The 17,623-nt window shown below is 54.9% G+C and overlaps 5 protein-coding genes across 5 annotated transcripts; 3 read left to right on the forward strand and 2 right to left on the reverse strand.

Moving 5' to 3' along the window:
• Positions 1-154: 154 nt before the first annotated feature.
• EsH8_VIII_000903 (uncharacterized protein) lies at positions 155-3,536 on the reverse strand (the record flags this gene model as incomplete). Its single annotated transcript, XM_083269945.1, has 4 exons — positions 155-293; positions 712-1,833; positions 1,886-2,933; positions 2,987-3,536. 4 exons carry the CDS (start codon positions 3,534-3,536, stop codon positions 155-157), a joined length of 2,859 nt encoding a protein of 952 aa, XP_083129713.1.
• An 828-nt stretch (positions 3,537-4,364) lies between these two features.
• EsH8_VIII_000904 (uncharacterized protein) lies at positions 4,365-4,998 on the forward strand (the record flags this gene model as incomplete). The annotated part of the gene is made up of 2 exons (XM_083269946.1): positions 4,365-4,403; positions 4,471-4,998. 2 exons carry the CDS (start codon positions 4,365-4,367, stop codon positions 4,996-4,998), a joined length of 567 nt encoding a protein of 188 aa, XP_083129714.1.
• Positions 4,999-6,730: 1,732 nt separating this feature from the next.
• EsH8_VIII_000905 (PQ loop repeat-domain-containing protein) lies at positions 6,731-8,062 on the reverse strand (the record flags this gene model as incomplete). Its single annotated transcript, XM_083269947.1, has 3 exons — positions 6,731-7,500; positions 7,722-7,821; positions 7,946-8,062. 3 exons carry the CDS (start codon positions 8,060-8,062, stop codon positions 6,731-6,733), a joined length of 987 nt encoding a protein of 328 aa, XP_083129715.1.
• A 1,172-nt stretch (positions 8,063-9,234) lies between these two features.
• Positions 9,235-10,319, forward strand: EsH8_VIII_000906 (phospholipase C/P1 nuclease domain-containing protein; the record flags this gene model as incomplete). Its single annotated transcript, XM_083269948.1, has 3 exons — positions 9,235-9,298; positions 9,400-10,059; positions 10,138-10,319. The coding sequence occupies 3 exons, from the start codon at positions 9,235-9,237 to the stop codon at positions 10,317-10,319; spliced, it is 906 nt and encodes a 301-aa protein (XP_083129716.1).
• A 5,024-nt stretch (positions 10,320-15,343) lies between these two features.
• Positions 15,344-17,061, forward strand: EsH8_VIII_000907 (uncharacterized protein; the record flags this gene model as incomplete). The annotated part of the gene is made up of 4 exons (XM_083269949.1): positions 15,344-15,621; positions 15,676-16,259; positions 16,329-16,421; positions 16,472-17,061. 4 exons carry the CDS (start codon positions 15,344-15,346, stop codon positions 17,059-17,061), a joined length of 1,545 nt encoding a protein of 514 aa, XP_083129717.1.
• Positions 17,062-17,623: the final 562 nt, after the last annotated feature.

Raw genomic sequence — 17,623 nt, forward strand, 5'->3', positions numbered from 1 at the left:
CCATTTCTGGCAGCGTTCCGAAGAGCTTTGAAATTGGTCACTTTGATCTCCCCTCCCTCGCCAAGTGGAAAATATCTCAGTGTTCCCTCAAAAACGAGATTGTTCTTGAGTAGAAATAGAACAATGTTCTCATGGCCGGCGCTGGAAGCCGCCTCTAGAATATCGAGTGCAACTCGGCCATCGTAGATGTCGGCACCAGCTTGGACAAGATAATCAAGTACATGAAGATGCCCATGTGCTGCTGCAACTTCCAGTGGTTTGCGTAGGCCATAACGCCTGGTCTTGGCCCTATCCTTCCTTTTGTACTCAGCCAAGGCCTGAACGCTGCGGAGATGTCCTTTCATGGATGCAGCGATGAGTGCCTTGTCCTCACTCATTCTAGAACCGAGGTCCAGTAGCCTTTGAACAATTTTGTAATGGCCCATCAGACTCGCAGAGCGAAGAGGCGTTCCAAATTGACCCTCTGCTTCGATGTCCAGTCCCAGGTCGATACAGAACATCATCATGGATAGATGCCCATGGAGTGCGGCGATAGCTACAGCATCCTGTGGTAACAGGTTTTTGGGCTCCGAACGTCCTTTAAGAAACCGTTGAAGATGAGAGACCTGACCACGGCTAATGGCGCCTTTTATGAGTTTTGCGGTTCCATTTTGGTTTTGGTCGGGATGAAGCTGCTGAAATATGTTGACGACTTTGACAAAACCGGCGTACCCGGCCTTGTCCATGATTGAGTCCATTTCAATCTGGCTGGCTGGGGCTTCCAGTTGATTCCTGACGAGCAGAACTGCAATCTCTTCCTGCCCTCCTTTGACCGCAGCATCGAAAGCATTGTCAAAGAAAGCGGCAGGGCACTTGGTGTCCGCACCATGCACTAGAAGCTTCTCTACTATGGAAATGTGACCACTGAAACATGCTGCATGCATGGCACTGCCGTAATGTCCACATTTCAGGTTGACATCGGCTCCTTTAGAGATCAGGTATTCGACAGTGCTGAGGTGGCCCGTCACAGCAGCAAGATACAATCCCGTGTGACCTAAGTTGTTCTTCTGGTTCCAATCAAACTCCTGTGAATCGAGGTAGCCGAGGATCTCATTCAAGCCAAAGAGACATGCGGTGAACAAAGGAGTCAAGGAGTCGCCGGTGATGGAATCATAGGCCTTGAGCAAGTGGTCGCCTCGAGGAAGATCTCTAGAGAGGGAATGCGCTTCTTCGAGCCAGACTATGAAGGTCAAACCGACTTCGCATCCATCTTCGAAGACAAAGTTATACAGTTGATCTGATAGGATACTTTTTGTCGTAGGAGCTGCGTTCTCGTAGTGGTTAGGCCAATGAAGCACGCAGTACTTGCGCAGCTCGGCCTGGGCGTCTTGCGCTGCGTAGAGCTCGTCAGACGCGTCGTTCGAACATGTCCAGAGACAGCTCGCGGCAATGGATCTGTGGCATTCGAGGGGAGCAAAGTCGGGTCTTAAAAGTAAAAACTCCTGAATGGTGAGATGGCAAAAGCGCACTCTGTTCGAGACCGTATCGAGTGTGATGAGGTTGCGGCAGATTTTCTCCAGTGAAGTCCTGTCGACGTTCCGCGCGCCTGTTGTGTCGTTCGAGGCGATGGCACTTAGCAAGGCATCGGTGCTTAGAGGCTCTTTGGCATACAAAAGCCACTGAAAGGCCCTCATTGCAAATCGCCATGAGGCAGCGCCAGAGTCAATGACTTTGTTCAAGACTTCCTCATAGATTGTATCCAGCTCGAGTGGCAGAACCTCCAATGCGGCGAGTGCATCGGCTTCATTAGTAATGTGCGAAAGCCGTTCCAGCTGAAGTTCAACCCACAAGAACCTGCAAAATGTAAACAACATTGTTCGAAGGGCATAAATCAAGGGCGGCTTACATCTCACCGGCCTTGTCCTCGAGACGTTCGTAAAGTTGACTTTCGAATTCTGCGGAGGAAATGTCGCTCAGGAACCCGGTCTGGTCGTTCTTCCTCTTCTGAATATGATGACGAATAAACAGCGCCATATCCTCCTTCGTCTCAGAAGGGCCAATGAAGAGCGTCTCTGCTTCTGCCAAAAGTCTTATGATTTGGCCGTCATCTCGGCTCGTGATGAGAATCTTCACGACATTCTGTGCGTTTTTGATCAACGAAGTAAGAGCCTCAATCAGTTCGTATCGATGTGCTTCTTCGACTTCATCTAGAGCGTCAAGAACGATGAAGACAGGGTCTACCGCCGTGACATCCTCGATAAGCCGAAGTGATTCGTTGATTCGCAAGGGAGCCATGCGGAACCCGTCCTTCTCGGCCTTTTCCTGGCGTTGCCTGAATTCTGAAAACATATTCTCTCGGCAAAGCGAGTCGGCGCCACTGGTGTCGATCGTCAACTGGCGTAAAATACTCGCTAAAATCTGTCTGGGGCATTGACGTTCTGGCTCCGAAGATCTTCGCTTGCAGTAGAAATAAGCCAGCTGCACCATGCTCATCTCCGTCGATTGCTCACTCAATGAGTCAATGACCCTTGAGGCGAGCATAGACTTACCCGACCCCGGCACGCCTCGAAGCAGCATGATGGAGGAGGAGCTTGCATTCCTCCACCTTAGCATTGCTTTGTGTTCCATGACCCATTTCCCTGAGTTCTGAAGCCTCAAAGAACTTACTTCTCTATGCTGCTCTTGGAAGTCGAGGGGGGAAAGCCATTTTAGAAACTCCAGCCTCTCTTCCTTTTCGATCCTCCGCTCGAAGGCGAGGTCGCGTTGAACAAGGCGTGAGATGGGAGATTCCATGCGCTTCAAGAGCTCAAGACTTTTGGAGATCTCTTCTATGCTGCCCAATGATTTCTCCGCAAGAATCATTCTAGAGTACTTTTCAACGGTGTCCTCCAATGACTTGACGTTATCGATTTGAAACTCCTCTGGGGATTGGAATGCGGCCTTGAGATGTTGTTCTGCGTCGTCAGATTTGCTGGATCGAATGAAAGCGCTGGCGGTGTTGACTTACTCCATCGTGCAGCTCGCAAGTATCGGATGGCTTTGGCCAAGTGCTTGAGTACTTCAGTATAGAGCCGAGTCAGGGCCTTTCGAAGACCCGGTACTGCAGACGTCGCGTATGGTAGGTAGATACGTTCGGCAATGGCGCACCGACTGATCAGCCCAGAGACCAACTCCAGGCTTTCAACAAGAGTGCCGAATATCTCAACACCGTTGACAACAGCCTGGAGCAGGAATCGGACGCCTGCCCAGGGAAGGGCGGCATGAACAGGATCATACTGAACCGCAGTGTCTCCGACCGCCTTGAAACGATCGACCCACACGATGATTTTCTCTAGGACGTCGCGAATAATGATCTCTCCGCCGCCAGGCTTCTTGAACTTCCACGGGTGGGCTAGACAAGCCTTCTTCTTGTCCTCGGCTACGTCCAGCACCCTCTGGAGAACATCCACCTTTGGATTACGAACCCCTCCCAGACTAGCTTTGAGATCGGGGTCCAAGAGATCATATGCCTCGTCCCACGGGTTTTGGGCGGGGGCCGTAACAGCAACGTTGCTCATGATGAACTGCACAAACAAGATAATAATGGAATATTGAAGATAAAGTCATGTTTCATGTAGGCTTCTGGTCTTGCTTATCAACGTTGCCTTGTTGTATCGCCTCAGGTGGAGGATACTGGTGCTGACTGCATTATGTCAACCAATTGGCTCTACAGAATGGACGGTGATCCTTTGCCTAGTAAACCTATAGTGATGCCTGGTGGCATATTGAATGGGGTGGGGGTGAGGTACGTTTCCTAGGGCATGGCCTTGAGATGGCCCATTGGGATAGGTTCTGGGGAAATCAGGTTCCCCCACCCACCCTGGTGGTCACTTTAACAACCCCCTCCGACCGGAGGGGATCTACTTAGTCAGCCACTGCCTGGCTTGCTTATAGTAATCCGTCTTTCATAGGCCAGCTGGCCAATAGCGGGCAAAGGCAGTAAAGGCTGTGCCTAAACGTGGTTGCAATAAATATCACCAGTAACTCACTACTGCACCCCGCCTCGTAAGGCATAAAGGTGTCTAAAAAGCACTCTAAATTTAACCTTCATCATAGTGATTGCCAGCAAAGCGAGACACAGGGAGACTTTACTGGCCAATAACAAGAGCCTATTCCTAACAGCCACCGCCCCCCGCGCGCTAGAGATGGTCACAGCCCCTCAGAAGAGACATGCAGTACTAGGCATGTAGAGTGCATTTCTTGCACTTTCTAAAAATGATATGTAGTCCATTTGCTGCCTGCATGTTGATTCGTGTTTGGTTACGAGGTCAAAGGCCGATGGGAAAGCTTAATAGGCTCGTACAGCGTCGTAAACCATAAGGGTCGACAGAGACATCTTCATTATTATGACCTTTTCGATGGATTATTTCTATTCCATTGTAAACGTATGTCTGCCACTATATTAATTACCGTGTGTGTTTGTTCATCCCTGGAGAGACTAACTCCATGCAGGCCAGTCGCTACTTCGTACCTCGGCGAGAAGACAACATTGGAGGCTCGGCGACGATCTCGCTTGCTCAAGCCCAAAATATCATCTCCAAGGCCCCCGCACCCAGTCATAACAAGGCTAGAAACGCGCGCCGCCCGCACGCTCATTACGACCGCGAAGACCACTTTGCGGAGACGCGCCAGGGACTGTTGCCGCTCCCGGGCATCCCCCCTCCGAGCAACGGGCCCCCGCCTGTCCTCTGGGCGTATCCTTCCAATACCTTTGATTACGCAAACCAGAACCGGTTTGGGGTGCCGAAGGGGGGCGTCGGCGTGGACGCCGGCCCGTTCCGCATTATCACGGACAAGGATAAGAACATCCTGGGCATGGTCTTCCACCCCACGGGAGATCTGGTGAACTTTGCACGAGCGCAACCCTGGCAGCATCATTTAGCGGCGTGTTCTATTTTCTACTTGGACATCATCTACATGGCGTTGCTTCTTATTCCGGCGTATTATTTGCTTCAGATATTTGTCGCGACTGTCCACTGAACCACGCAATTGTATTTTCTTCTTATAGACTTCGATTCGGCATTACCATGTTAATTTACTTGCGCCCTTCCGGATTTACATGAGAAAGATTATATACTGCTTAAGATGGCAGTACCTGGCTGTCAAAGTTCATTGTTAAGTATGTCAAGCAGGCCTTTGCCCCTTCTATATAACGGCGTTAAAGCGCGCCCAAAAGATGTAGAACTTGAGCACTTGGTAATGTTAACGAAACCCACCTCTGTGACCGGCAATCCGTCATTGTATTGACAAACTCTCCCGTTAGGAAAGAATAACGTTATTTCGGTTCCAATCATTCACATTTATGCTCCCCTCGTTTCAATGAACAACTACCAATAAACACAAAAGGCTTTTGTCGAAGCCACCACTGTCCACTAGGTACTTTAACAGAATGATTCGAACGGACCCCGGTGTTGTGCTTTCCAATAATCCCACACCCTCCCGATGGCTCTGCCATTATAACCCGTCCTACGGCAATGTTCTACCACATACGACCATACCCATTGGAAAACTCGGGATCCCGTCCGCTCTCCCATAGATAAGCCAATGAGGGCCGGATTAGTAGTTGGGTCGGTGACGACCAGCGAATACCTGGTGTTGTATGTTTTTTGGTATTCTCGTGCAATCCTTTTGGTCGGGTCGGGGACAGATGGGTCCCGTTTTGGACGAGAAAACGGCCCACCAGCTACGGTCCTCCAAGCACGACAACGAATCACCTTGAGTAGCGGGACCTCAATTGAAAGGTAATTGTCAATAATATGTATACATAAGAGAATAATCCTGCCCGGAAAACAATCTAGATGTTTTCCTCTGCCAGAACCAGAACGGCTCCAGCTGGGAGGAGGACTGTGTGTCACTTGTACTCGACGTCTAAAAACAGACCTTGATTATTAGAAGTTCTGAACAGGGGATGTGTACCTACGGCCGATGATTCACTGCATTTTTTGTCGCCCTCCAGGGAACAAGAGGACATCGATCGGTATGGTGCAGGGGATGACAACTTGCGCTTGCTTACGCTTCAATCTGCCTCAATGTCACCAACTGCACTTCTGATTGGCCAGTCATCATGACCCAACCTCGAGCAACACTCAGCCTCAGGTAACACTCAACTTTTCGGTGTAAGAGCCGCCAATCAGCGGCGCAGATCGAGGACGATGGCGACGGTAACACGACATTCGGCCGTGGGGGGAGGCAGCGAAAGGAAATTGAGTAACGAAGTTCATTCAATGCTGGTGGTGGCCAACCACCACCATCACCACCCCCATCATCTATCAAGCAAGCCTCTTTTTGCCGTGATTCGATCAAAACACGGAAAAGCCCCAGCTGAATAAAAAAATACCAGCTATCATTATAAAAATGCCATCGTGATGGTAAGTTGGCAAACTACCGGGGGCCCCCGTACAGACGGACGGACCAACCACGTGTATCATGTGTAATCATGACCATAAAAACGCCGAGAAAATGCAAGCCGTGATAGTACACCCAACATCCACCTCCACCCGGTCTCCCCAATTTAATGCAATATCCAAAGCCAAAAAAACAAAAAAACAACAAGAACAAACTTTAGCTTCAAGTGTTTGGTCTCATCTAGTCATCCTTTTCAAAAGACGCATGCATCGGTACCGTAACCCGTGACAAGCCATGACCCCTATCAGGGGCAACGTGGGAAGGGCTTAGAGAGACACCTCCCTTCCCCTTCCCGTCTTCCTCCCCTTTATGCCTGATCGTCCTGCTTGGCCTCCTGGCGGGGCGCGTAGAGGTGGAACTGCGCAAAGATGACAAAGTCCTCGGCGATGGTGCCCAGGGACCCCAGGAGCCAGGGGAGGGCGTTGAGGAGGTAGTCCCGGTCCTGCTTGAAGGCGACCAGGCTGGCGCCGTAGGTGAGGTTGCCGGTGAGCGAGAGGAGGAAGAAGAGCAGCGCGAGGCCCTCGCACGACTTGTCGCGGTAGTTCTTGATGATCTGGGGGATGCGCGCGCAGAGGTAGCACACGGCGCTGAAGTAGCCCAGCACCAAGCCCACGCGCTCGTAGGCGCCGCCCGTGGCCTCGTCGGGCGTGCCGGCGTCGGGCGAGTCCCACGCGCCGGCCTTGTACGAGAGGAACCAGCCGGTCGCGCCGACGAGGTACACGGCGAGGATGCTCAGAGTGTTGTGCAGCCAGGGGCTGCTGTCCGGGGTCGAATCCTCGCCCGTGACCATCTTGCGCAGCGGGTCCAGCGAGGTCTCGTTGTGCAGGCCCTGGCGGCGCTGCGAGCCCGGCAGGCCCGCGGCGGAGGAGCTCCGGCGGCGGCCGAGCAGCGGCTCATCCTCCGTGGCTTCGGTGGTGGCGGCGTCCGTGGCCGGGGCGGCGGAGCTACGTCGGCGGGAGGCGCGGCGCGCGTTCTTGGTGTTGTAGTAGACGCATTGGCCGATGAGGACGAGGTCGGCGAAGCAGAAGTAGCTCGCGAGGGCAACTGCCGTCGGGGCGAGGTGGGTGAAGAGGGCGCCTGTTATTTTGGTTTAGAGTTAGCCGGGAGGAGGAAAAAAAGCACGCGCCATGGGCGCTTCTAGTTGGCTTGGTGTTTGGGAGAGAAATTTTCGGCGAAAGGCGCATTCTCCTCAGAGGCGGGGGAGAAAAAGCAAATCCATTACGGGCGGTAGTAAAAAAAGAGAGGCACCGGGAAAACCCAGAGCGAGTGAAAGGGTCGCGAACTGGAGGTTTACGCACCTAGAAGGTTGGTCACGTCGCCGATTAACCAGATAATCAGGAAGCCCATGGACAGGCCATCGGCGCTTTGCGACTTGTAATTGGTGAGGAGCTGCGGGAGCTAGAACACGGAAGAGAGAAAATCAGTACAAACGACAGCTAAGCAAGAGATTGCAAGACGACTCTCTGGTCGCGTGCTCGTCTCTCTGCAGCGCCCGAGGGGAGGGGGGGAGAGAAAAACGTACGAGGAGGCATATCCACGCGGTCAAGCTGATGCTGCCAAAGATCCCCGACAGGGCATCTTCGACTTTGGGGGTCTGCGATAAGGCGGCGTAGGCGGCCGTAACCGCGAAAGAAGCCATGTTGATCTGAACCGGCCGATGCGAATTGAAGGGTTTGGAGCGACGTTCTGCACGAGGGATGGTGGAGGGGGAAAGACAAGAGCCGCGGCCGAGTTTTGCTCTCTATTTTTTACCGTTCGCTTCCTCGGTCAGGTGGGCTGGGAGTTGGTCAAGTGGGATGGGAATGGTTCTAGTCAAGAAAGAGAGACAGAGTCACGCAGCAAAAGGAATTGATAGGCGGTCCCCCGTCCAATCCACACCCACCACTGTCTTTTCCGCGCCGTATCTCTTATCGCTGACCGCATCCGATAAGAGGACCCTGCATGACATAACCAATGGACGAGAAAAACCTTGGCGGTGGCCTGTGGGAGACGCAGACGGCGCCCGAGGGGGTAATTAGTGGGGGTCTCTGACATGGTTGGCTCCAACAAAACCTGAACGAAAGGCGGGCAGCGTGGGTTGGACCGCCTCTAGGCGTCCTTTATCGGAGGGGCTGCCCGACACTCAAGCTGAGCCCGCTGCGCCAATGGGAAGGCCTCGTTTTGTCATACTTTGCAATAGCTGAGGAGCTGGGCTTACATAATTCCCACAGGTAACGCAGCTGCTCCTCCTCCTCCCTACAAGGCCTGCATCGAGAGATGAACTGCTCGCTGGGCCAGATTACATGTCTGAATGCACGTGTTGCATAAGCCATCATCCGAGTTTAAAAAGGAGCCACACCAATCGCGAATGGCACAGGGGAACTCGGCGTTCGAGTGGTCACCGGACATGCACCGATCGTCAGCATCTCTCCCATGGTGTTTCACGTGGCTCTCCCGCGCACCGCCATGATTCGCCGCCTGTGGCTGATGCTGATGCGGGTGTGGATGGGTTCCGTTCCTCGGCCAACACTAACTCGGCCGGGGGCCTGCACAACGGCCCGCACAGCGCCAGTCAGCCCGTGTTGACGTTGACGTGGGTTGGCGGCCGCCTGCATCGCCCCGGTCTCCAGTCCGGTGACTCGACCACGCGTCGAGATCCCATTTAAGCTCGCGTCCGTCCCGTCTTAGAACTCTGTGTGTGTGTATGTGTACCTGTGTTTGCCATCATTTAGAAATATTTGCGCGACCGGAACTGCAAAGTGTTAGAAGCTAGTGTACAGCCGCAACAGGATCAAGCTTGCTGCCGCCCGTGATTTGAGAGTACAAGCCACCATGAAGCTCTCGAGCACCGTCGCGCTGCTCGGCGCATCTCTGCCCGGAGTTCTGGCGTGGGGAAGTAAGTACCTTCGCTCCTATCATCAATCTTGTGTTAGCATTGGAACCGCAAAACACAAGCCACGAATGAAGCACCGCTGCTGACTGAACCAAACCCTCCAGGCCTGGGGCACATCGCGACTGCATATCTGGCGAGCCACTTCGTCGCCAACACGACCGAGGCCTTCTTCCAAGACCTCCTGCGAAACGACTCCGAGCACTACCTGGCCGGAGTCGCGACATGGGCCGACACGATCCGGTACACGAAATGGGGCCACTTCACGGGGCCCTTCCATTTCATCGACGCCAAAGACAACCCGCCCGAGTACTGCGGCGTTGACCTCGAGCGAGACTGCAAGGAGCAGGGCTGCGTCGTCACCGCGCTCGCAAACTACACCGCTCGGTCTCTGGACCCGACGCTGAGTGGCTGGGAGCGTAACCAGGCTGTGAGGTTCGTCGTGCACTTCATCGGTGACATCCACCAGCCGCTGCACGATGAAGACGTGGCTCGAGGAGGCAATGGCATCCATGTCAAGTGGCATGGTTCCGAGTACAACCTGCACCACGTCTGGGACAGCTCCATCGCCGAGAAGCTGATCGGGGGAGCACGCCGGAAGCCCTACGATAACGCCAGACGATGGGCGGACGAGCTTGCGGACGAGATCAAGACCGGAAAGTTTGCCGACCAAAAGGGCGAATGGCTCAAGAGTCTGGACTTCAACGACGTGAACGCGACAGGTTTGCACTGGGCGAGAGAAGGAAACGCTTACATCTGTACCCATGGTATGTCGATCCCCGAGCCAAGGCGTCCCCCCACAAACCGGAGAGGTGATGTCGAAACTGACTTTGGCCGTTCCACAGTGCTGCCAGAGGGCCCGCGTGCGATCGTCGGGCAGGAACTCGGTGGCGAGTACTTCCAGAAAGCGGCACCGGTGATTGAGCTCCAAGTCGCCCGCGCGGGAGTTAGAATGGCCGCTTGGCTGGACCTGATCGCGGCAGCGTACCAGGCAAAAGACGCCGACATGGGCATGGAGGAATTGTAAGATGAGACGCCAAGCATGTTACGTCGTTTGCTCTCCCGAGTTTCTGTAGAATATCCTCGTTTATCCCGCCCTGGGAAACGTCTTCTGACGCGGCCAAAGCTTGGCCTATTTTGGGGGGGCGTGTCTGATTTGTGTTCACATTTGCCCTTGCAGTGCACAACGTAGAATGCCTGGCCGATAGGAACAAAGTTCTATGATGGTCTGCCAAGAGTCCAAGTATGCACATTGAATGTCGCAATGTCGTACTGTCAAAACTCACGAGAGCTTCCACGCGGCGACTCACAGACTGAGCACCGTTGACAGAAGACGGCACCCGGTGTTGCGGATGGGGCTGATCACGCCGGGCGTGTCGTAGTCTTGGCCGGATTCCCATCAAAGAACGAGTTCGATGGGCTGTCCCAGTTTGATTATCATGGAAGAATGTTTCCCAGAGGCGTAGTCGGCAAACGTTTCCTGCTCCTGAGAAAGTGGCGTGACCTCGACGTATCTGCAGTGGAGAATTTGGAATCTACCCCGAGGAAAGCATTCAGGTCTAGCCGGGACACTGCCGTGCAGCATTTGGGATGATAGGTGACGTCTGACAAAGCGAGGGCGATGACAGGCCTTGCCGGGGGTCCGAGTGCAGCAGGAGGAGCAATCAGTCAAAGACAATTGGGCGCGGATGGAAGCGCATGGCATGAGGCCGAACGGGATTGGCACGGCTTCTACATCTCAAGGTTGCGATGACGGCTCTTTGCTGCTGGGGAGCGCAGCGGGCGGCGACAGAATACCACGGTAGGGCGGGAGACGTTTGCTTCTCCGACATCTGACGAGTTTCAACTCGTCTATCCGAGCTGGGATGAAAGATGGGTTTGCAGGACGAACCCGAGAAGGATGCCTGCGCGTGAAGATGGAGCTGGGTTGTGCCGATTGACTTGGGGGACAAAATAGGCGGGAGTTGAGGTGAACCTGTTTCACCATTGAGTCTTTGGCACAGGCTTCAAACTCAGCCTCGTGTCGCAGAATGGTGCGCTTCCTTGGCGGAGAGGTGGAGGTTCCTGACAGGGGTCGGTGCCAACAAGCCCCCCAAGGTACGGCGGACCTAGCCAACAGGGAGACTTGATGACCAGCCCTTTAATTGATTTATGGTGCATCTGAGGAGGTCAATCTGCTCGTGAGCGGGATCGCGGAAGGGGTGAGACGAACATGGGGGATGTGTTTGCCGTCGTTCCGGGTATTTGACGTTTTGGTGGAAATTTTTGGTTTCGCGAGATGATCATTTGCAATGGAGTTGCCAGAAGCGAGCCGTAGAGCCGTTGGTTGGAGGGACACAGCCATTCTCGTACCTGATGCCGGCTGAATCCGAATGCTGTCGGCGAGAAGTCAGCCCGGGCCCATACAGTGCTCCATGCAGTCGTCCACGACAACGGCGACAGAACAGTGGGAATCTGCCATGAGCAAACGACGCAAGGCAAGCCAGGTATTGTGGGTGATCAATAGCATTAAACTCGGTTCGTTGATAGAACCAATTCGTAATAAGAAACAGCCCAAAAAGGAAAGTTTGTTGACTCAACGGCGACGCATCGACATCAGCATAATAGTACAGCAGACCAGATGACAACCGAAACGGTCATCTCATGGATAAGCATCTTTTCGCCGTTGGGGGGGGCATGAGGAAGATCAGATTAACCTTTGCCCTTGGGTGGCTCATGCAGAACAGGCCAGCCATCCAATGGCGAAGGGGGAAGAGGGCGGCGGCGTTGCCAGTCCAGAGACAGACACACGGGGGTGGACACGGGGTCGCTCGGGGCGAAGCAGCGCCGTAGACAAGGAACCCGACTCCACAATGGCCCCTGCCTGTCTCCTCCTCGTCCAGGGCTGCAAGGCGGGGCGGGTCTTAGCGGACGGGATGCTAAGGACAACCTTAAAAGTGGTAAAAGAGAGGGGGGGAGGCGTGGAATTGTTGGCTATTCCTGTTTCGTCCATCAGAGTGGGGCCATGGGATCTCCGCGGGTCTTGGGCCGCTGCAGGTACCGAGTGTTAAACCTGCACCTGGCACCCCCCTGGGAACAGGAGAGAAGGGAGGGAGGCGAGGAGATAAGCACACACACAAAAGTTCGCATCTCCACTCAACAGGGCAGGCATGACATGGTGTCGGTGGTGGAAGGAGGTTTCCCGTGCTATACCCTCTCGCTTGTCCTGGACCCGGGCATCTAATTCCTTGGCTCTCAGTGTTTGACGGGAGGTAAATCACCGCTGGCGCTCCAACCACACCACACCCAAAGAGGGAGAGAGAGAGGGGGAGAAAAAGACAGGGAAAAAATAGAGAGAAAAAGATAGAGAGAGAGAGAGAGAGAAAGGGAAAAAAAAGGTCCCTCCCACACCCTTGGACTCCTTGTTACTCGCCCTCTTTTCTCAAACGGATAGCCAGCGGCACAGCAACCTGTCGTCCCAGGGGTGCCGCCGCCATCCGAACTTACCGAGCGAAAGATTAGGTTTCCTGGTCATTTGATGCCATCACATCACTTCTGGCAGCTCTCAACGCTCCACATTCGGACCCAGCAACAAATGCAAAGCTGCAGCTTTTCGCGTGCTTCGGTGTTCTGCAGACTAGGTAGAAACTGCACAGTGTAGCTCCGCATCCTCTCCGGCTCCGTCCCCCCTCCCCCCCCTCCCCCTTCCTGCTGCTTCAGCCGAATGATTGTAGGCATCCCCGAGCTTGCCCGGCAAACTATGCCCAGGCATTGCTCCGCGATGCCAACCAAGCACACGATACACAGTTTTTGGCTTGGCTGAGGGACGGAACCCATAGAAGCAACCTTTGTGTGTGGAACGAAACGCGGTGGAGATGGTGATGCGTTGCAGCTCGCTCGCCAGAATTTTGACGGGCGCTTCCACTGCAATGCGGATGAACGACGGTTGCTTGCTGGTACCTGTTACCTGTTACCATGTGGTGCAGTCGTGCGGCCGTCACACTAGCGCGGCATGTCTCGCCCGTCCAGAACGGTCCGATACCAATCATCCATTTGCCGCTTTTGTCCCGGCCAAGCTTGAGACCGCTCTCGTGTCGCCGGTACCCGCAGAGCACCACAGAAAAGAAAGGAGAGAGAGGTACAGCACGGCTCAGAGATCACCAAGTGGTAACGTCAATCAAAACTCGCCTTTGCCAACATGACGATGTGTGGTATCGCGGCATCGGGTATCCGCGCCGCCCCAGTCGGGGTGGGCGTCAAATTCAGGCCCGAGGGCAGCAGACCAGCGCCCGGAAGCAAATCACGGCCGATACCAAAGGCTTAGCATGAGGTGCTAAACCCCATGGCGACTCAGGGCTCAATTGCGCCAAATCGAACTGCAGTTTGTGTCATGTTGTCATGGTCTCGGCGGGAATGGCGGCATGGCGGCATCGCGGCATCGCTGTGAACTACTCTGGCGGCCCGGCGACCTGGGGTTCCGCCAGACACCTGCCAGACCTGCCAGACCTGCCAACCAAAGACGCGATGAGTTCGCACTCGATGCAAACCATGTGTGCAAACTGTTGCGCCGGAGGCGGAGGAGGCGGCGCTCGGACAGGCAGACCAGCCAGCGTGCAGCAATGGTGCGCGTGGTGGTGACGCTGGTGACGCTGGTAACGGTCAGTGCCTCTACTCGACTGGGAATACGGGAATAGTCGAGGTACCGCGCTTAACAGCTGGCAGGGCAAGGTCCCCAAAAAAGACGGCAAAATGTCGTCCAGTGTCTCGTTTCGCTTCATCGACGCCTCGGGCGAAACGCCATTTGCCTGATGTGCCGGTCGTTAAACCCCGCCATTGGCTCGCTAAGCCGCGCCGGGACCATGTGGGGGCTCCGTGACCCCATTCTGCGACGACTGGAGCCGCATCAGCCATGGGCAGCCACGACCGGACGGGCCCTGGCAGTAGCAGCAACTCGCCTCCTTCCCCTGCCAATACGTGGTGTACTTGCTCGCCCACGCCCACGCCTAACCTGCCACAGACTCTCGACTGCACCTGCCCTTCCACCTCGTCCCGTTGCTGCTCCGTACCTGCCTGCCATCCATCCATCCATCCTGTTGACTGTTGAGTCGGTACCTGTCCGTCATGAACGTCCACCGGCTCCACCCACTTTGACCACCCCCACCCCCCTCCCCCTGCTCGTCCGTACCTCGTCCGTCCTCTCTTTTTACGCCTCTGACCAACATCCACCTCCGTCGCCGTCGCTGTCGCCGTCCCATCCTTTACTCAGGAAACCCCTGCAGAGCTCAGATCTCCATCTTGTCGTCCCTCGTCCCCCAACCGAGGTGCCTCCCCTTGCCAGCCAACTGTCGCATACCATCTCGTCAGACAGATGCTACCCAGTTCTCTCTTTTGGTCTGTTCTTACCGCTAGCTGGTCTACCTGAGTACATGCACTGCAGATAGGTCGCCCAACATGCTTCCCACCCCCCTCGGTTCGTTATCCACGCCGGGCCCGCCATCGTCTGCACGGGGATCTGATGCTGCGCAGCATCCATGTGCCCGCACCCCGGCCTCTAGTTTGAGGCGTGCACTCCTTCGCTCCTGTCAGCCCTCGTCTCCTCCTCCCTCCAAACTCCCCTGCGCCGCGTTTTGGACTCGTGGAGACGATTCCTCCTCCCAGGCCGTCATGGGAGCCTGTCTCCGTCTCCACGACACCACCCCCCTTGTCTTGTCCCCTTGTCCTGCGGGCACCGGCCTGCTACCGCAGCCCTGCACATATAAGACTTTGAAGCTTGGCACCGAACGCATATTTGTCTCGCCTCGTCCTTCTTAATCCCCAGCAGCGCTCAGATTCGATCATTCCTTTCGACTTCCCAACCTTTATTTCCATTCATCCTGTTGCCTCACGCTGGGAGTGTGCCTTCACATTCATTCATTCATTTCTTTCCGGCTGCGTATCCCAGGTGTCTGTGACCGTTCCTTTCGTATTCTACTCTTCACTCTTCGGTCTGGCACCAACCCCCCCTTCGAACGACAATTATAGTATTTTATTGAGATCCCCTTGGTCGACAACTCCCTCCGAATTATCGACAAGATGCAGATTCAAAAGCTCGTCGCCGCCCTCGCCGGCATGGCTGTCGTCGCCGACGCCTCCGTCGCCTTTATGGACATTGACTCGCCTCTCAGCGCCGCTTTGGCAAAGCGTCAGCAGCGAGGTGGAAACCGTGGAGGAAACAATGCTGGAAACAATAACGCTGGAAACAACAACGCCAATGCCGGAAACAACGGCGCGCTCTGCCTGCAGACGAACGCGGTGCAGAAGGGTTCGCAGCAGGCCGGACAGCCCAATGCCCAACAGGCCAACTCGGCCACGTGAGTACACAATGCCTTCCGGGGCACTCCAGAGGTGCTAACATGCTGGCGCAGGGACCAAGCCAACTTCATCAACTTCTGCTCCGGCTCGACCCTGACTGACGGCGAGCAAAAGACGGGAGGATCCTGCAACGGTATTCCCATGGGCAAGATTCCCTCTCAAAACGCCATGGTCTCCACCGTCATTCAGAACCCGCCTCACAATGGCAACATCGCGGCCAACCAGGACTTTGATGTCGAGCTGAAGGTCAACAACCTGCAAGCGGGCTCCTTCACCGACGCGCAGTCCACCTACTACTCGGCCCCCCAGGACCTCAGCAATGGTAAGATTGTCGGTCACGTCCACGTGACGGTCCAGGACATGGGCAACTCCCTGACTCCCGCCACTCCCCTGGATGCCTCCAAGTTCGTCTTCTTCAAGGGAATCAACGATGACGGCGACGGAAACGGAAACCTGAAGGCCACTGTTACTGGAGGACTCCCCGCCGGAAACTACCGTGTCTGCACCATGTCCAGTGCTTCCAACCACCAGCCTGTTCTGATGCCCGTCGCTCAGCGTGGTGCCCAAGATGATTGTAACAAGTTTACCGTTGGTGGCAACAACAACAACAACAATAACAACAACAACAACAACCAAAGTAAGTCACGCCGCCAAGCTTGGACTAGTATTCCCCTCTTCCATTGAGTCGGCACTGACCAGAGCCAAGACAACCAAAACAACCAGAACAACCAAAACCAACAAAACCAGAACCAGCAAAACCAGAACCAGCAAAACCAGAACCAAAACAACCAGGCCCAGAGTGAGTAGTCTACTTCCAAACACGGCCCATGGCAGCTAACCGATTTGTAGACGGAGGTAAGCAGAACGCTGGCAAACAAGGTGGTGGCCGCGGAGCTGCTGCCGGTGCGGGCCGAGGCGCCGGTCAAGGTAATGCTCAAGCAACACCTCAGAACCCCCCTCAAGGATTTCCCAACTCCCAGTTCCCTCAGTTCCCTCAATTCCCTGGAAACGCAAACCCTGGATCGGCCACAACACAATCCCAGACCGGAAATGCACAGGAGACTCCAAATGCTAACACGTCCGGCCAGGACGGGGACGCCGCCAGTAACTCGAAGGCGTCGGCAACTCCCACGGTAGACCAGGCGGCAGCGGCGCCGACCCAAGGCGGAGGCTCCTCCAACTCCGGATCCGGAAAAGGAGGCGCGACGTCGAATGCTATCGGCGGAATCTCGGCCCCGGCGGTCTCGAACTCTGGCGATAGCAACCGGCCCTTCTCCGTCAACGGCAACTCGTTCGTCTCCAAGGCCAATGCCGTCCAGCGCGCTTGCGATATCCAACGGAACGGGTGCTTCGACGCTCTCAACGGTGGAAAGCTGAACGGGGCTTCCACGGCCGACTGTGATGCCCAGGTCCAGGCCTGCATCCAGGAGCTCTCGTAATCCTCTTCCTCGAAGGACAAACAGCCGAGGAAACCCTCTGGGAGAAGGCAGGCGCACACGACACCGGGGCCTACCACGACAAGTTCTGTGTTTTGGGACGAATTTCTTTTGGTCACCAAAAGTGTGATGGTGCTTTTTCTTTTGGTTGTTATTCACGCGACGGGGCGGAAGGTTACTAGACGAGCGGCCGGGCGTGATGGTTTTTCGTGTTCTCCTTTGTCTGATGAAAAACCAGCGCTCCGTGCTCCGATACCACACAACATCAACGACAACATTTGGCAAATCCCCTCCCCCTCTATATTATTGTTCTAATGTCCCCCTCAACCTCACACCCCCCCACCGACGAAACCTTTATGATCTCGCCTTTTTGTACATTTAGAGGGAGTTGTCTTTTCCGTTGACGGGATACGCAGCATGGATTGGAAAGAAATGGAAGACACAATTCCAGCTAGAGAGTGCACTTTGACACTTTTGCCCCTTTGATTATTTTTTGAACCTTGCGCAGTGACATTTGTTTAGTTAGGTGTGGTGGAGGGTGGGGGGGACGAAGACTTGGGGCAAC

The sequence above is a fragment of the Colletotrichum jinshuiense genome, chromosome 8 (genome assembly GCF_051148585.1).
Source record: "Colletotrichum jinshuiense chromosome 8, complete sequence".
In the NCBI taxonomy this organism is placed as follows: domain Eukaryota; kingdom Fungi; phylum Ascomycota; class Sordariomycetes; order Glomerellales; family Glomerellaceae; genus Colletotrichum; species Colletotrichum jinshuiense.